An 18174-nucleotide genomic window follows, 5' to 3' on the forward strand; every position below is an offset into this window, starting at 1 on the left:
CCACCTAAAAGGCTAAAACATTAGATTTTGATATACTGTATGTATTTTTAATTAAATAAATTCTCTCAAAATCTTCTAAAATTCACCGATAAGATTTATCTAATTAACGAACTAAATGATACACCAACCAGCTCCAAGTTTTACATTGTGTCTTTCCACCCATTCGAGATCATAATTTAGATTAGTTTTTTTTATTTTTATTGACAAAGATATTCATATCTGATGATTTTGGTAAACATTTAATTAATTAACCAAATAAGAAACATATATATACAAAATTTCATCCTCCAAGAAAGGAGAACCCAAAAATCCAAAGAGCTATATGATCATGTCCCAAACTCAAAAGCTTCTCTGCTCGAAATTTTCTCACCGTAAGTGGGAGACAAAAAAAAAAAAAAAAAAAACCATAGGTTCTATCATCGGCCTTCGTGAAGATCTTCTGAGAAAACAGTTGTTCGTGTAATATTTTCATGATCAAATGCGCTTAGACCAGAATAAGGACCAGAAGAGAACATTGACGACGTTACTTCTGACTCGAACGTAGCTGATGATTGTCTCCGGTTAGGGCGAGCTTTATTTGAAGTGTTTAAAACCGGGTCTTGATATTCAACAACCCGTTGAACCATTTTAAGTGACTGAACCACTTCACCCATCGTTGGTCTCTGGCTAGCTTCAGGTGCAACACAAGCCGCTGCGATTGTGCAGACTCTTATGAAATCTTCTTTTGGGTATTTTCCTTCCAGTCTTGAATCGACTAGTTCTTCTAACCGGTCTTTGTCCCTTAGAATTGGCCTTGTCTGCATCCACAATCATATTTTTACACTCAAGACTTGGCCAATGAAAATACAAAAACCTGGAAAGGATTTGGAGGAGTTTTTTTTTACCCAAGTGACGAGGTTTTCTTGGCCTGAAGGTTGAGACATATCCACAGGTTTTCTACCAGTTAACAACTCAAGAAGAACCACGCCGTAACTATAAACATCACTCTTGACGAGTAGGTGCCCCGTCATTGCATATTCAGGCGCTACGTACCTGAAAACAGATTTTAGATTCAATAGGCAGAACTTAATGGTGTTTATAAAAAATTTCGAGAGGGATGAGCAACTCACCCAAATGTGCCCATAACACGGGTAGACAAGTGATTACCCTTGCCTTCAGGAGCTTGTTTGGCTAGGCCAAAATCTGCGACTTTGGCGTTGAAGTTGTTCTCAAGGAGTATATTAGAGGCTTTGAAATCTCTGTGTATAACCGATGGTTGTGAGTCTTCATGCAGGTAAGCAAGCCCTCTTGCAGCATCAAGTGCAATCTTCATTCTGGTGTCCCAATCAAGAGGACAGTTCAGCCCGAGAGGCCCTGAAGCATAAAAACCAACTTAAATAAACCACTCTTGTAGATAAATTTCTGCAACAGTGAGTATACAATAACTTCTTTTAGTAATGTCAGATCTTAAAGTAGCAAGAGAAACGAAGAGTATAATATTACCATGGAGCCAAGCCTCGAGGCTGCCATTTGGAACAAGCTCATAACAAAGTAGGTGCTGAGAAGAATCTCGACTGCTATAGTAACCCACAAGTTTCACCAGATTACGATGATGAAGACGGCTTAGCATATCAATCTCCACCCGAAATTCTTTATCGCCCTGTGGCCCTCCACTTGTTAGCTTCTTAATTGCTACAGCAGTACCATCGGCTAAGATGCCTCTGTAAACCTTGCCAAACCCACCTTCCCCTAGAATGCTAGCAGATTCAAAATTGCTAGTTGCTTCCTTGAGTTCTTCATATGACAGAAACCGTGTACTTGCTGGGTGAGGAAGAGATCCCCCTACTGAACCAGCGTCCATGTTCCTTGGTTTTACTGAAAGAAGGAAGATGCAATTAAGTTTTTACTAAAAACAAGAATCAAATTGCCAGGATTTAGGAAAGTAACATAAATCACACTGGTAACATCGACATGAATCATTCATCATCTATGTATCCCTATGCTTCCTGATCCTTTTGTTTGATTTTCTACGGTCTATTGGCCTTTACATAAGGCAAAATGAGAGATCTAGAATTGAAAAATAACAACACAACTTTAGACCCAACGGAAAAGTTGATATTTTCCCCCACATCTATGCTAACTTTCCAATGTGCTGTTCACATGCTGTGTATCTTCTGATATGATTCATGTTTTTCGAACAGAGATCACCCTAACATAAAAGGTTTAATCCTTGTTATGAGAAGAGGTACATACCAGCTTCTTTGTGAGGATCAGGAGCTTTCTCTTCTCGGAGTGCGCAGGAGCAAATAACAAGCACAGAGATTATAGCAAGTATAAGCATACCAGAGGCTATAGCAAAGATAAGAATAAGATTTGGATGCCTCTTTTTCCCTGGAGATCTTACTGACGTAGACGCTGAGGATCCTTGTGATGGTGCTTTATGAGGTGAAGAAGCCACTGACGGTGCTGCAAACATATTAAGGCTTATCTTAATGAAAATGTAAGGAAACACGGTTATATACTCGCAAAAGCATCGAACTGGGAGATGCTACTGTTAACAAAGTAAACTCTATCAGTCTACTTTCTTTCGGCTATGATATACTTGAGTGTGACCACAGATGTAAACTCAAATGTGCAGAACTGATGTGCCGATTGTATTCTTGCCCTGATACAATTGGAGAAAAGTAGTTTACCTTGAGAAAGTGCAGGGGCCTCAAACCAAGTAAGGTTTAGAAGTTTGTAATCTCCCACCAAAGTAGGGCTAAATTGAATCTTGTGGCTGATAAGCGAAGCGTTTATTGCTGATGCCTCACTTGCTGAAAAACTAATTCCAGAATGAGGGGTGATATCCATTGATATGTTCATCCTTGATAAGCTTAGCACATAAAAGTTGATCAGCTCGATTTGGTGAGGTAGGAGACCAAGCTGGGTAGCAAATTCGTTCATGAACATGTTCCAACTAGGAGTTTCAGAAACATTCAAGAGAAGGATGTCCAGCTTTATAGGATACACGCAATGGCAACCAATACTTCTTCGTTTAAGCACCATATCTGGTTTGCAACAATCTGGAAGATAAACAAATACACACAATGAATTTTGAACTATTATGCTATTCAAATGACAATTTAAAATGAACAAAGAGAGAAAAGAACGTATCTTATCCATTAAAGGGCTAATGTTTTTTTAATTATGAGACTGGATAACGTCTTACTTGAAATAGAGGGGGACAAAGGTGGCTGAGTTAAGGCATCAGGAAGTGCATTATTACTAGATTGTCCCGGGGAAATATCCACCAAGCCGGCTCCGGGAGACTGAGCATTCTTTTTCACGGACGGTTTGGAGAAATGCGAGCTGGTAGGGGGGTGAACAGAGGCGACCAAACGACTATACGGGGGAGGATACTGAGGCGCTTCTGCTTGTTGTGGTGCAAAATACTTTCTGTAAAACCGCGGAAATTCAGCTGGTAGGGGAAGATCAGGGGTAGCTTGTGAAGTTGAAGGAGATAAAGTTGGTGAAACCGGCAGTCCTTCATAAAGAGCAGCAGCGAACTGAACACTGACGAGAGAAACCACACAATATACAAAAACCACCGATTTCAACGCCATTATTATTAGGATATCTCTTTGCGAACCTGAGATAGACATATCATTAGAAACAGTAAGATATAGGTAAAACAAGAAATCTGCTAGTCCATGTGATGGGTAAAAAAATTCAACTACTTGGGAGTAAAACAAGAACTGTCTTTAAGCAACACAATGAATCCCCACTACAAACCTATAGTCATGAAAAGATGCAAGGGCATGGTCCAAAATCAAACCTACTTTGCCTTTTTTAGCCTGGATAATCTAACGTATGGGTCCAGAGCTAAAGATCGTGTACCATATTTAGAAACTATAAAACATAATCAGTTTCAAACCCCAAACTACATTTCCAAATTCCATATCGTGATTTGATTTCCATTTTTTCACTAACCAAAAATCAGAGTGACCTAACAAATAAAGATAACAAAGTAAACTAGATATCAAATAGGTCCCATAAACTAACTTTTTTTTTCCCCTTCGATTTCATAATTCTCTAAAAACTTCGAGATCACTACTACACTTGGAAGAGATAGAGAGTATAAGAAGATAAAGCGTGAAGTGAAATTACCAGAAGAGCTCGCGAGTGAGAAAATCTCCATCACCGACACTTTTCCGTTGGCTTGAAAACCCTCAGATCTATAAATAAAAACTCGCCGCGAGAACAGAAACTCACAGCGGAAGAAGAAACCGAAACGCAAAAGACCTTGAACCCGGAAAAAAAACCTCTTCAGGGGGTTTTCAACGGTGGATCGGAGAAGGGAGATATATTTACACAAATAAACGGAGCTCCGGAAACCCTAGATTGAGAATCCGCCATCGTCACCATCGATTTCAGCTCCCAGGGAAACGTTTCCGTTGGCGGAGATTTCTTCGTCTTCACTCCGCTTTTAGTACTGTAGAAGAAGAAGAAGAAGAAGAAGCTCCTTCTCTCTCTCTTTTCTTTTTAATTTTTTCTTTATTAATATAAACAAAGTTTTAATTCTTTATTCCAAATTTTTTAAAATATATATTTTTTTTATTTTTCTAGATCGTTTCGGTTTTTGAATGCTCGACAAAAAGAAGAGAAGCGTGCGGCGTACTTGATTGAGCGTATATGTCCACGCACACTAATATACGCCGTTAATGGGAAACGAACATTAACGGTAGCCAGAAAAATAAAATAAAAAAACGTGACGGTGTTAATGTTACTGTCAATTAATTTTTTTTTTACAGTGAAACCCCATATATTAAGTTATCGGAGATGACTTTCTTTGAAAAAGAGTCAATTAGGTTCCGACGAGCTTACATGGAAAAAACAGAAACCTCGTGCTCTTGCACATTTCGCAAGTTTATCGGCACGGATATTATCCTCTCGAGGAATATATCTAATACTAAAGTTAGCAAATCTATCTCTGAAATGAATAAAATTCTTCAATTCTGATGAAAAGGTCGGCCAATCTTCAATATTAGACATTATCGTTAGGAGATCTAAGCAATCTGTAGCAAAAAGAGCTTTATCTAAGTTCAAGGCCAAAAGGTACTCCATAGCCCAAACAAGGGTGTCTAGCTTTGCATGTAAGGGAGATAGGCTTCTACGCGAATCTTTAAGCCCCATGTGCAAGAATCTAGCACCGAAAGAAGCAATACAGTGTGTCCACTCCTATCCACCTCTGCATGCCAAGATCCGTCTATAAAACATACAAGGCAATCTTGTGGGATTTGGGTCGATATGCCCGCTTCTACTAACCCTGATGGTATGTCTCTATTGTTCGCTCTTCTCTATACTTCTTCTTCTTGGATGACTTTCTCCAGAGTATCTTGCGGAAACTCGGATATATTTTCAAAAACTTTCTTGTTTCTTGCCTTCCAAATGTACCACATCATCCAAGGGAACGTCCTCAAGTTTTGATCAATTGCACCAAAGTCTCTACCGCGCCCATATAGAAAATCGAGGTTGCTATATAGGGAAGATGAAGGGAACACCATAGGATGGGAAGGGATTGTCGATAAGGCCCATACTTGACGTGCTGGGGGCATTCAAATAGCATATGATTTATACTTTCCTCCTCCGCTCCACATCTAGGACAATCTTTAACTCTACCAATATGGCGATAATGCAGGCGTTGAAACACTTGGCTCCTGAAAAGGGAGGTCGCAAACAGGGCGAGAGATAGCTCTCGCGGCTTTGCACCCAGACTTAATGGTATAATTCCCAGACTTTGTCAAGGTCCAAGAATAACCATCCCTCGAGGCATTTAAGCTCGGTTTGATTCCCAAAATAAGGGTAATTTCTTTCGGGGGGAAAAATTCCCGAAGACGTTCCAGCTTCCACCTTTTTGTATTGTAGTCGATCAAAGTGTTAACACATATCAAGGGCATTCTCTCAATATTTAATCCTTGTGGCGGCCGCGCAGGAGTATCTGGGATCCACGGTTCAGTCTAGATGCACGTGTTGAACCCCAAACTTATGGTCTTGCGGATTCCGTACGAGAGAACATGTTTTGCCGCCAACATGCTCCTCCAACCATATGAGGGTCGATTGGATACTTGTATCTCTAATGGACTACAATATCGAAAGTATCTCCTTTTGAGAACTCGACTAAGGAGGGAATCTGGATATCTCAGCAACCTCCATAGCTGCTTTGCCAAAAGAACAAGATTAAATTCTTCTAGTGTTCGGAAACATAGCCCACCTTCAGAAAGTTGAGTACACATCTTCTCCCATGAGATCCAGTGTAGACCTCTACTATTTGCTCTATTGCTCCACCAAAAATCAGCAATCGCACTAGTTAGTTTTGAACAGATAGCTTTTGGTAAAAGAAAACACGACATTACATATGTCGGAATTGCTTGTGCCACTGATTTTATCAGGACTTCCTTGCCTCCCTTGGATAGGGATTTTGAGGTCCATAAGTTCACTCTCTTATGGAGTCTGTCCCTTACAAATGCAAAGACTTGTGCTTTTGACCCATGAATCTTCTCAGGGAGACCCAAGTATGTACCCATTCCTCCTTCTTGTGATATTCCAAGAATAGATTTGATCTCTTGTCGTACATGGGACGGGACCTCGGTTCCAAACATGATGGAAGATTTAGAGAAGTTGATTTCTTGTCTGTACGCCTCGCCATAAAAGCGGATTATATCGATTTTTTCCTTGCATTGCTGAGGATCAACTTTACAAAAGAATAAACTATCGTCTGCAAAAAGTAAGTGGGAAACCCGTGGGCTTGCGTTCGAGATACGTAAACCCTGAATCTTCCCCTCTCTTTTGGCATTCCTAATTTGAGCGATTAAGGCCTCTGTGCAAAGTATAAATAGATACGGGGAGATCGGGTCCCCTTGACGAATCCCACGTGTTGGCCTAATCCGTCCCTTGGGCTCCGCATTGATCAAAATGCGGTAGGAGACGGAAGTAATGCATTGCATTATCCAACTCACCCATTTTTGATCAAATCCCATTTTTTCCATCAAAGCTCGTAGGAAATTCCACTCCATCCTATCATAAGCTTTACTCATGTCTGTCTTAATTGCCATGAATTTCTTACGGTTGGCCTGGTTAGAACGGAGGGCATGGAAGTTTTCTTGGGCGATGAGGATATTATCTGTGATTAATCTTCCTGCTACAAAGGCAGATTGGGTCTCAGATATAAGTTCCGGTAAAAACCTCTTGAGACGTAAGCTCAAAATTTTTGAGATCACCTTATAGCTCACATTACACAAGCTAATAGGGCGGAATTTTAACATTTCACGGGGTCGTTCTCCTTTCAGGATTAAACATATATTTGTTTCATTTATTTTGCCATCAAAGATTTCAGAGCTAAAGAAATTCTTCACCATTTTAGTGAAATCACCTTTTCTTATTTCCCAAATTTTTTGAAAGAACAATGCAGTCATTCCATCTGGACCTGAAGCCTTTCCCAGGTTCAAGGAGAACAATGCTCCTTTGACTTCCTCTTCTGATATTTCTTTTGTAAGATGCTCGTTCACCATCAATTAATTATTTTGATATACACAAGTTGAAATTTCTGTTTTCTTTCGTAATCACTAGAATCGAATCTAGAATGTTGATATACACAAGTTGCACAACATAAAATGTTAGTGTATGGAGTATAAACATACAAAAACAATGATTTACGCCATAGGACACTCCCTGGATTTTAATTTCCGGCGGCGGGCGATTGAGCATGTCTCAAAACATGGTTCATTAACATTGCCATCATCCTCCGGTGGAGCTACTCCAAATTTAAACTGTTATGATTCAAACATTGAAAGACAAAAGAAAAACTCAGAGAGAATTCAATCATGGGGTTTAATAACTGGACAACGAAGATGCTAATAAAAAATAGGAACATTCGAAGAACTCAACATGTTAAATTTTGATTAAAACCAATTGACAGTAAATAAAGTAATAACCAAATCCTGGATTTTTAATGCTCACTTTGGGATCTTTTTCCCAGTGGCATAACTTAAGAGTTGATATGTCTATTGAAAGAGAAGGGGCAAGCAAGATGCACCTGGCAACTATAATCTTTGAAGTTTGGTTCCATCACCAAAGGAACTCCCATGTAGTCTTTAAAGAATGTCTGAAAAATATTCCAAATTCCACAATTTCAGGAATCAATCAAAGAACATTACCTAAAGCTCGTAAGCTTACTATTCTACCATGACTAAGTCATCAAATTAATGTCTTATTTAGAACAGATACCAACTCAGACAAGTTATAAATTGGTTGAATGGTTAAGTTGAGTTGCAGAAGAATACCTGAGTTGGTAGTTTGCATGTGTTGATGCATACTCCTACACACTTGCTTTCTTCTAGATACTGACATTTCTCGACGAAAACCTACTTGGATCCCAACTCCTCTTCGTTATCAAAAAGATACAAAACTAACTGAAAAAACGAATCATATGAAAACAGAAGCAAGGTTCAGTATGATCATTACCCCGCTATCCCAAGACTCTCCATTAGGAAGATCGATGATGTTTACTTTGGACGGTCCCATTAGCCATTGACAGGTAAGTACAGTAACTCTCGCTTGACATATGGGAAACAAACAGAAGAAAGAAGAAGACCATTTAGTTCGCTGGGTTCAAATAAGCCAAAGGCCTCCTATACTCAGGAAGATAATAGGTAACCAAATCCGGAAAAAAAAAAAAAAAAAACTAAAGCTTCTTTGTGCCTTCCTAATCTATCTATGATTCAAAACGTAGTTGTTACCCATATATATTGATACATTTGAATTGACAAAGAGGATTGAAGATTCAACAGAACTCACCAACCATCAAAGCAGCTAACTTCCCTTGTGCTATAGGAGCAATGAGAAGCTTGTAAAGCTCTAAAATAAGTGGAGGAAACAATGATTTCAGTATTCGCACCTGTTTAACAGAAGTTAAGCATTTATTTGATAAGATCTATCCACAAGAACCAAAAACTCAGAACTTTAACTTAGAGATTCTATTAAAAAAACGGCATGTCAGTGAGAAAATATACCGCAGCATCACTAGTCTCCGACCTAGTTCGACCTTTCAAGAAGAGAAGCTTCACCAACTCAATAAGTCCAACGTACCCGGGTTCCTCTGAATCCGACCCGACTTCCTATTATTACACATACTTGAACATGAACAAAGAACATTAGACTAAATGCTAAACCGATCAAAACACTCAAAACTCATGACGAAACCAAACAAATCCAATTTACAACTCACCTGGACCAATTTGTTCCGAAACGATTGCATGAAGAAATCGTCGAGAGGTCCTGGCTTGTACTCCAATTTCGAAGCTCCTTCATCTGATTTAACCTGAGTATCATCAAAATTGAAAATCACACATCTATAATATATGTGCATCTATGTACAAAATTGGTTGAATTGATTCGTAAAAATTCAAGATTGGAATCACCTCTGAGGAATCAGAGATACGGCAACGAACACGTCGCGTGAAATTGGGACTTCGTATGATTAACTGTGTAGACGATGAGTTGGAGAAGACGATAGTCCTCGTCGGAGGAGGAAGAAGAAAGATAGCCATTTTTGACCTTTGAAGTTTTTTTTTGGTTTTGCTCTCTCAGGAATGACAAAAATAACAAGAACAAACTACACGCCGTTTTATTGTACAAAAACGACACGAAGTTTCTAGTTGATATCTACTTAAGTCTTTTAAAACCCTAGCAAAATCTCGGATTCCGACTGAGAGTGAGATTTTTTTTTTGTCAATTCACTGAAAAAATTCAAAATCCGATGATAAATTCCGTTTCACGCCTCGCCAGGAGGTTCTGTGCGACGCTCGCTGCTGTTCCGGCGGAGATTAGCGGCGAGGCTTCTGCTTCTGCTTCTGTTCCGACGAAGGCGAAAAAGCATCCTTCGATATACAGGAAACTCTCAAGCCTCGGCACGAGGGGAGGAAAAATGGAGGAAACCCTAAATCAATTCGTCATGGAAGGTGTACCTGTCAAAAAACACGAACTTATTCGCTACGCAAAGGATCTTCGCAAGTTTCGTCAACCTCAACGCGCCCTCGAGGTTTGTCCTCTCTTTGTAATTGATTGAACATCCCAAGGACTCTGATTATCGTTTTTATGTGTTAGATCTTTGAGTGGATGGAAAGAAAAGAAATTGCATTTTCTGGTAGCGATCATGCAATTCGTTTGGATCTTATTGCAAAGACGAAAGGCTTAGAGGCGGCTGAAAACTACTTCAACAGTTTAGACGATTCCACCAAGAATCAGTCGACTTATGGATCCTTATTGAACTGCTACTGCGTGGAACGTGAGGAAGAGAAAGAAAGCAAAGGCTCATTTCGAGAATATGGTTGATCTCAATCATGTGAGTAATTCTTTGCCATATAATAACTTGATGGCTATGTATTTGCGGCTAGATCAACCCGAGAAGGTACCTGAAGTGGTTGTTGCGATGAAACAAAAGAATATTACACCTTGTGATATCACTTACTCCATGTGGATACAAAGCTGTGGAATTTTGAAGGATTTGGATGGAGTAGAGAAGGTTCTTGAAGAAATGAAAGCAGAAGGTGAAGAGACTTCTTCCTCGTGGGATACGTTTGCTAATCTTGCAGCAATCTACGTTAAAGTTGGTCTATATGATAAAGCTGAAGAGGCCCTGAAATCTCTGGAGAGCAAGATGAATCCTCACTTGCGTGATTCCTTTCATTTCCTCATTAGCTTGTATGCTGGAGTTTCAAATGCGAAAGAGGTTTATCGAGTCTGGGATTTGCTTAAGAAAAGACACCCTAATGTCAACAATACAAGCTATCTTATAATTCTCCAAGCATTGAGTAAACTCAATGACGTTGATGGAGTCAAGAGAATCTTTGAAGAATGGGAATCAACTTGCTGGACTTACGATATGCGGATGGCAAATGTAGCTATTAGCAGCTACTTAAAGCAGAACATGTACGAAGATGCGGAGGCTGTGTTCAATGGCGCCATGGAAAAGTGTAAAGGTCAGTTCTCAAAGGCTAGGCAGCTTTTGATGATGCACCTGTTGAAGAACGATCAGGCAGATTTGGCTCTGAAGCATTTTAAGGCGGCTTTGGGTCAAGACAAGAACTGGACTTGGAGCTCAGAGCTGATCCGTTCGTTCTTTCTTCACTTTGAGGAAGCCAAAGATGTTGATGGAGCAGAAGAATTCTGCAGAACCTTGACGAAATGGAGTCCCCTCGATTCTGAAACTTACACTCTTCTTATGAAGACGTATTTATCTGCAGGGGAAGCTTGTCCGGATATGAAAAAGAGGTTGGAGGAACAAGGGATCCAAGTAGACGAAGAGCAAGAGTGTTTGCTTAGCAAGATTTGCACTTGATTCATCCTACAGCTTGACTCTGTCTAGTGATAAGTTAATGTTCTGTAAAACTATGCATTTGAAGCATTTTGTTCAGACTCACTATTCTCGTTATAATTTGCCTTCTATATGCGTTTATTAAGACATGTGTGTACGTACAGATTAAATGCGGAGTCTTAGTTCGATGGATGAAGGTTCATATCAATGAGTCGTCTCTTCCAATTTGGTTTGTGGCTTTCTTAGAAGGAAACTGGTAATGGTTTGAGAGCCTATTAAGGTCGTATAAGGGTCAGATTTGGTTTCTGGATATGATGGTACTATAGAGTCTCTGGACCTGTAGAAGACTGTAAAATTGTTGCTTGTAATGAAGAAACAAAATTACTGATTAGAGCATTGTTTTTGTCTTGTTGCTTCTCCCTGTTTTGATATTAGTTTGATCTTTCACTAATAATCAATCTGATCATTTGCTTTTCATCATTCACTCAGGAGAAGAAGGTCTTGGACGGGATGGAAATTGATAATACTGATAGCGATCACCAAGTTTATTTGCATCTCATTGCCGAGACTAAAGGTTTCGAAGGGGCCAGCTACTGTGTTGAACTCAAGGAAGAGAAGGCAAAATGCCCTTTTTGTGAACATGTCTTATCTTAAGTATTATGATCAAATGTGTTTGTTTTTTTTTTTGTTTTTTTTTTTTTAATATATGATGATTACATCAACATAAAGAAAATAGAGTTTCAGGAGAACCTGTAATAGAATTTTGTAATGTTGTTGATTTACACTGCAAATGATTCTGACAAATATTACTGACCAAAGTATATTTTAAAGACTGAAGCTAATGATCCTTTTTTCTTTTCTTTCTTCCAACTTTTACTCGGGTTATAGAGTGCATGAAGGAAATGGATAAGTTCGATAGTTTAGATTCGATGGCATAAGACTGAAGGCGTTGAAGCGGCTGAAAAATACTTTAACAGTTTAGGTCCGACTAACAAGGATTCTTGAAGTGCTTCTTGGTAGTTCATCCATTTTTGTAATATGCTTTTGTAAAGTTGGAGATCATCATTAAACTCAAGAAAGACAAGGCACAGGCCCAACCTTACAAAATGGATGATCTCCAACTTCTTGGTAGTTCATCGCCATATTATGATATGATGGACATCAGGACAAGTACTTGCGGCTGGGTCAACCCGAGAAAGTACCTTGTTGTAAGACTTTACTCCTTGTGGGTGTTGTACCCACGATCTGTCATCTCGGGCAATAGGCAAAGGGCCTAGGCCGAGCACGTCTAATGGGCCAAGAGCGTATTACTGATCGGCCCATCATGCCCGGAGAAAGGAAGAGAGCACGAAGATGCTTCGCGTTGGTCAGCTCGAAGCTCGGGCTTGGTCAAAGATTCCCGCATTCAAGACGATTAATTAGGATACGCAAATCGTGCCCTATTAATTATGCATTAATTAGGTAATAAATTGGTCGGTATAAATATGTAAGGGGGGAGTCTTTTGTAAGGGGGTGAAAAACATTTTCCAAAAGAGGCAATACAATACATTCTCTCAAAAATCTCTCGAATTCAGTTTGGAACTTCTAAACGGTGATAAGCTCCTCCACATTCGAACCACTTCGGAAGGAGAAAATCGATTTCAATTCTCACAGTGGGCACAGAGCTGTAAAAGTTTAAATGACTTAGATGGAGTCGAGAAGCTTTTAGATGAAGTGAATGCAGAAGTTGAAGATAAAAATTAATCCTCATTGGAGACATTTATGTTAATGCCGTGGCAATTTTCACTAATTTCGGCTAATATGAAACCTTCAGTCAACGCTAGCTAAGAGCAGATACATTAGTAACGGCAGTGCAGTGCAATAAGGTTTGAAAGTTAAATTCCCCAAACGTGGCTGCTACCAAATCTGTATCGAAAATTTAAGGGAAACTAGTTAAATTTCCCAAGTGTAGCTCAGTGGCTGGTACCAAAGATCTATATTTTGAAACCAAATCCGTCGCAATGTCTCAATTTGTGTTTCGTCTCAAATTTGCAACAAAACTACAGTAACAATAAAAATTTGCAACGTATATATGAAGAAATCTAACTCAAATTTTCTTACTAAAGAAATATTGTTTCCTTCGTGTAAATGGCTTCCTATGTTAATTATATTTATTAAAATCTAGTAATATAAATTTTGAAAATAAAGTCATCCATCTAAATTTACAAGAAAATATTAGAAACGCTACCAAATTACTTTATATACTTAATTTGATTCTCTTATTTTTCTTAACAATATTCAGAGCTTCTATAACATTTTTTTTTTTTTTTGAATATTTCTATAACTTTTATTATGTTCCCGAACTCAAAGAGCAGCTCGGCACCGCTGTAACTCTTCTTTTGGTTTCTCAGATTTATATAAACCGGTATCTCTCTATATGATTGGTGATCCTACTCATCCTCTTTTGTAAGGCTCAATAATAACCAAACAAAAACTATTAATTTTGATAACGTAAATCACACATCTTGATCAGCCATGCATTGGCATAACGTTTACATACTCTTTTCGGCATAACGTTTAGTGTATTAGACACTTTTTGAAAACGAAGTATATATCATCTCTATAACTCTATTATGTAACTATCGAGCCGTCCCCTACTCCCGTCGAGAAGTACTCTCTCTCTCTCTCAATCGTCACTACCAAAATGTTAAAATGGGATGGGTTTTAACGTCATTTTAGTTAACAACCGACGTAAAATATTATTATACCAATCTTTATCAAGTTTGGGAACCAATACGGATCTAACACTTCCAGAAGAACAAAAAAGAAAAAGAAACAAACGCATATCTCGAAGGCTTTTTGTGCGTTGATGGATCTCTATTCCAAATATCTTTTGGGATTCAGATAGAATGAGGTAAAGTTACTTCTCAATCTGATCCTATCATAAGAGAGTTTCTCTTTTTCAGCGTGAACTTAAAATATATTTGGTTGCTTCAATATGTTTGCGAATGTCAGGTAAAATTCAAATTTTGTTCACTGATTTGAAATGTTGTTGTTGCATTATACAAATCGTAAGTGAATTTCCAATTGAATTGTTTAGGAATTACATTGTTAAAAAAACTTGTGGACACCCTAGGTCTGACTGGCGCTTAAATTTGTGGTGCGGGTTGCATGAGTTTAAATATTTGGAGGTTACGCATTCTTTGCACTATTCTCCAATCTCTTATTGATTCGATGCAATGTTTATATACTTTTGATCTGCCTTTTTTTTTTTTTTTCTGCGTTTTTCAAATACTCAAATTTACAGAAATGATCTGAAAAGTTAAAACGAATTTAAGTAGTTGTTCACTTGGTAATAACTTTATATATCTTGTATCTAAGATTGTGATGATGTGGAGTTGCAAGTTCTCTAAGATTGTGCTGCACATACAAAAATCAACAAGGGGGAGAAGAATGTTGAAACCAAGAGCTTTATAGAAGAAATTTCAAAGTTAGGAAGAAAGGGATTTTTTGTACTTGATCGGCCGCCCATTCTTCTTGTCGTGAGAATGGAAGATGAATCAAAGATGGGAGCCTCTTGACAATAGAAAATCAAAGAAATAACAACAAAAATATGAGACTTATATCTTAGTATCATACATTGTCCACCATTTCAACTTTGAAATCTATATAAGCTTTTCGAATTAGCAGAGAAATCAAATCAACATGGGTGTCTCTAAAACCACAGATTGATGTAAAACAAAAATATGGATACAATCGTGTCGGGTGTAGTAAGACTGGAGTCAATTATCAAATAAAACACACTAATTAATGAGAGCAACTAGTAAATGAAGAGACGAGAGACTGAGTCTGAGAAGAGACTGTTCGGTTTTTAAAGTTTACATGCATCTTTTGGATTAGAATAATATATAGCCGAGTTTAATTTACATCTTTTGAATAGCCAAACAAACAAAGGCTGTTAGTTCTTCTCGGCCGACCGTTGGGGACATCATTAGCGGCTAGTTTCTCTCTAGTGAGTTTAATTAATAAGTGAGCTTTGACGTCATAAGTTACCGTTGCAAAAATCTTCAATGCCTATTATTAAATCACAGTGTACATTGGAGTGTAAATTTAAAAGTGGCATTCTCTTGCTGGGCTTGCTGCGAGATCGGCCTAACTCTAACAAATATTAATTTTCTAACAAGTCCACTATAAGAGATACAATAAGCTTAACGGACGAAAGTACTGGATTTGGTTAATTATAAAGCTCAATATAAATCATAAAAGCGCAGAAACGATTGTAATCGTGGCATGTTATGACGTATGAGTATTATCAATCATGGTGCTGTTCGTTTGGTCACCTCAGCTACTTGCGGTTGGGGTTGACGCGGATAACAATGTTTGTTTGGTTACCGCAGTTCTCTGCGTCAAGACGCTGCGGTAGATGCTGGGTTGTGTGACTAAAAAATTTAGACGCGTATTAAAGTCAGCGATTAGCGAATAAAAGTTGTGTTATATGTTGTAAATGACAAAAATATCCTTGTTTTGTTTATTGTTTTACAAAATAACTTTACCCTAATTTGATTCGATTTCTCGAACTTAGTCCGACGCTTGGAGAAGGAGAAGAAGAACAAAGCCGTCGACAAAGATCAGATCCAGGCTCGATTTCTCTGTCTGCTCGAACTTAGTCCGTCGCTTGGAGAAGGAGAAGAAGAACAAAGCTGTCGACGAGGAGCAGATCCAGGCTCGATTCTCTTTGTCTTCTTCCCTACTCTCATCTTCGTAAGCTCTTCTGCTTCTGCTTCTTTATATAACTCTCTCGATCTCTGTTTTAACACATATTGAGATTTGATGCAGCGTATTATTAGATCTTGTTGGGTCTTGGTGTTGTGTTTCTTGTCCAACAAGCTACGGACTTTACATAGCTCTTTATTAGTATTTATGTTCGTTTCCTATTTTATGTTAAAAAAATATACTCTTTACTTTTAGGATTAGAATTAGAATATTTGATGTTTATCTCTTCCTTAGTTTTAGATTTGATTATTCCTTATAAAAGGGATCAAACCCTCACATGTATCGACAGTTATTGAATTGAATAAAAGAGTTATTTTAAAGAGAGTTTTGTATAAGCCTAGAGAGGAGAACTCTCACATCCATAAAAATCTTACCTAGAGTAGGACCTGAGAGGAGGACTCTCATCTCTTATCCATTCTTAGCTTCTGCACCGCATCAAGATTAATTGATTGTATTGCTTTGATGGGTATGTCTATTTGATAGTTTCCAACCCGAAAGTTCACCTCTTTCTGTCTCTTGTTTTAGTGTTGTGTTGTGTTGTGTTGTCTTGTGTTGTGATGGGTATGTTTTAGTGTTGGTGTGGTGTGGTGAACAAATCTTTTGTTGTGGTGTGGTGAACGAGTCTTGTGTTGTGGTGTGGTGTGGTGAACGAGTCTTGTGTTGTGTGTCCCTTAGCATAAAGCTTTACTTTTGTGGTTGTAGTTTAGATTGTTAAATGTTGTAGCTTAACTTAATTAAGTCCTTGTTCTGGCTTTTTGAATAAACAAACGCTTTCAGATTATGTGTTAATGGCTGTATATCAGTAGCTTTCAATTGTCTCTTTGCTTTTATACTAATGATCTGAAAGATTGGTGTGATATGTGTGTATGCGATATGTTTTTTTAAAAACTATTAATAGTCGCTGTTACACTTGTTTGTTTGGCTTTGATGATTTTTCAGGTTACAACTCAAGTGTTTTGAGGAAGAAGATGTCTAAAGAACTAAGTGTTTTGGTTTTTATCTTAGTGTTTAGTTTTGATCTTAGTGGTTGTGGTTTCAGATTTGTTTTATGCATCTTTTTAGATTTGGACCGATGAGGAAACTCGGTTATTCTTAGTGGTTGTGGTTTCAGATGTCTAAAGAAGGAGAAGAAGAAGAACAGCATATTGCATATGAGCCGACCGGTGATAGAGCGATAGAAGCTTTGCGTGACAACATCACGAATGACTATGGTCAATGGTCAAGGCTTTTACCTTATTAGAAAATTTTACTTATATTTTTATGATTTTGTTTATTATTTTAGTTAATGACTTTGTCTATCCTTTTTGTTTATGACTTCATTTATTATTTTCTATATTTTTTATTTATAAATTTGTGTATTACTTTTAGTCCAATGTTTTGGTTTATTATTTTTGTTTTAATTTAGCTCATAATTTATCACAAAATATGTTGTTATAATTATAGATTTAACTAAAAAAATATTACTAGCTAAATAAACATTTCTTATGGTTGGAAATATATTTAAATTATCTTTTTGAATCAACAAAATAGAATTATACAAATTTATAAAAACAAAACAAGAATTAAATATAAAATTACCGCAGTTTCTATGAAACAAACACAAACAAGCGGTAGCGGCTACGACAGCGGTAACAGTAGCAAAACGAACAGATTTCATGCGGCAGTGGCAGCGATAGCGGCTGCTAAACGAACAACAACCTGCGGTAATGTTTGCCACAGCCGCAGACGCTGCCGCTGCCGCTTGCGATAATGAAACGAACAACACCCATGTCAAAAGAACTGCAAGAAACAAAGTCAAGCTGAATAATCCAATGCGCCAGTGAATAGTTCCTTAATAACTGATAAAGTTGCATACAAATTGTTTACCCATGAATCATTTTCCTTAGTTAGTTTATTACTGGATAAACTTACTGGTTTAGCTTTACAACACATTTCTTTACTGATGAATCAAGACATTTTGTTACAGAGAAAAAGAAATAAACTCATCATGTTCATCTTAATGAATCCGAACACAAAGATTATTCTCTTTTATATTTGTAGAGGGTTCTGGTTTATTCGTTTCCATAAATGTTAATGAGTTTTGTTTCCAA

The 18174-nt window shown here is 37.9% G+C and overlaps 2 protein-coding genes, 1 long non-coding RNA gene and 1 pseudogene across 4 annotated transcripts; 2 read left to right on the forward strand and 2 right to left on the reverse strand.

The window, feature by feature from the left end:
• Positions 1–226: 226 nt before the first annotated feature.
• Positions 227–4641, reverse strand: LOC104737585 (receptor-like serine/threonine-protein kinase ALE2). Its single transcript, XM_010457794.3, has 8 exons — positions 4129–4641; positions 3191–3610; positions 2673–3044; positions 2233–2445; positions 1483–1854; positions 1110–1353; positions 885–1032; positions 227–797 (listed from the first exon to the last, which is right to left on the reverse strand). The coding sequence occupies exons 1-8, from the start codon at positions 4157–4159 to the stop codon at positions 417–419; spliced, it is 2181 nt and encodes a 726-aa protein (XP_010456096.2). The 5' UTR covers positions 4160–4641; the 3' UTR covers positions 227–416.
• A 2912-nt stretch (positions 4642–7553) lies between these two features.
• On the reverse strand, positions 7554–9707 carry LOC104737586 (beta-carotene isomerase D27, chloroplastic). The gene is made up of 8 exons (XM_010457796.3): positions 9438–9707; positions 9245–9337; positions 9030–9134; positions 8815–8914; positions 8482–8573; positions 8301–8381; positions 8054–8122; positions 7554–7787 (listed from the first exon to the last, which is right to left on the reverse strand). The coding sequence occupies exons 1-8, from the start codon at positions 9564–9566 to the stop codon at positions 7671–7673; spliced, it is 786 nt and encodes a 261-aa protein (XP_010456098.1). The 5' UTR covers positions 9567–9707; the 3' UTR covers positions 7554–7670.
• Positions 9708–9775: 68 nt separating this feature from the next.
• On the forward strand, positions 9776–12169 carry LOC104737587 (pentatricopeptide repeat-containing protein At4g01990, mitochondrial-like; annotated as a pseudogene). The gene is made up of 2 exons (XR_015578821.1): positions 9776–10057; positions 10123–12169. The product of XR_015578821.1 is annotated as a pentatricopeptide repeat-containing protein At4g01990, mitochondrial-like (transcript).
• Positions 12170–15871: 3702 nt separating this feature from the next.
• LOC147930010 (uncharacterized) lies at positions 15872–17434 on the forward strand. The gene is made up of 2 exons (XR_015577467.1): positions 15872–16072; positions 17024–17434. It is a non-coding gene; the product is annotated as an uncharacterized LOC147930010 (long non-coding RNA).
• The last annotated feature ends 740 nt before the right edge of the window (positions 17435–18174 follow it).

Source organism: Camelina sativa, chromosome 13, assembly GCF_030686135.1.
Source record: "Camelina sativa cultivar CO46 ecotype springtype chromosome 13, ASM3068613v1".
In the NCBI taxonomy this organism is placed as follows: Eukaryota; Viridiplantae; Streptophyta; class Magnoliopsida; order Brassicales; family Brassicaceae; genus Camelina; species Camelina sativa.

Excerpts from the sequence above, each read along its gene's own strand:
- LOC104737585 (XM_010457794.3), bottom strand. The coding sequence starts at position 4,159 with ATGGAGATTTTCTCACTCGCGAGCTCTTCTG. Across the intron at positions 3,045-3,190 it reads TTTGTCCCCCTCTATTTCAA|ATTGTTGCAAACCAGATATG; the intron begins GTAAGACGTTAT and ends TTTATCTTCCAG. Across the intron at positions 1,033-1,109 it reads CGTGTTATGGGCACATTTGG|GTACGTAGCGCCTGAATATG; the intron begins GTGAGTTGCTCA and ends ATCTGTTTTCAG.
- LOC104737586 (XM_010457796.3), bottom strand. The coding sequence starts at position 9,566 with ATGGCTATCTTTCTTCTTCCTCCTCCGACGAGGACTATCGTCTTCTCC. Across the intron at positions 9,135-9,244 it reads TTCGGAACAAATTGGTCCAG|GAAGTCGGGTCGGATTCAGA; the intron begins GTGAGTTGTAAA and ends GTGTAATAATAG. Across the intron at positions 8,574-8,814 it reads GTTAGCTGCTTTGATGGTTG|CGAGAGTTACTGTACTTACC; the intron begins GTGAGTTCTGTT and ends CCATATGTCAAG.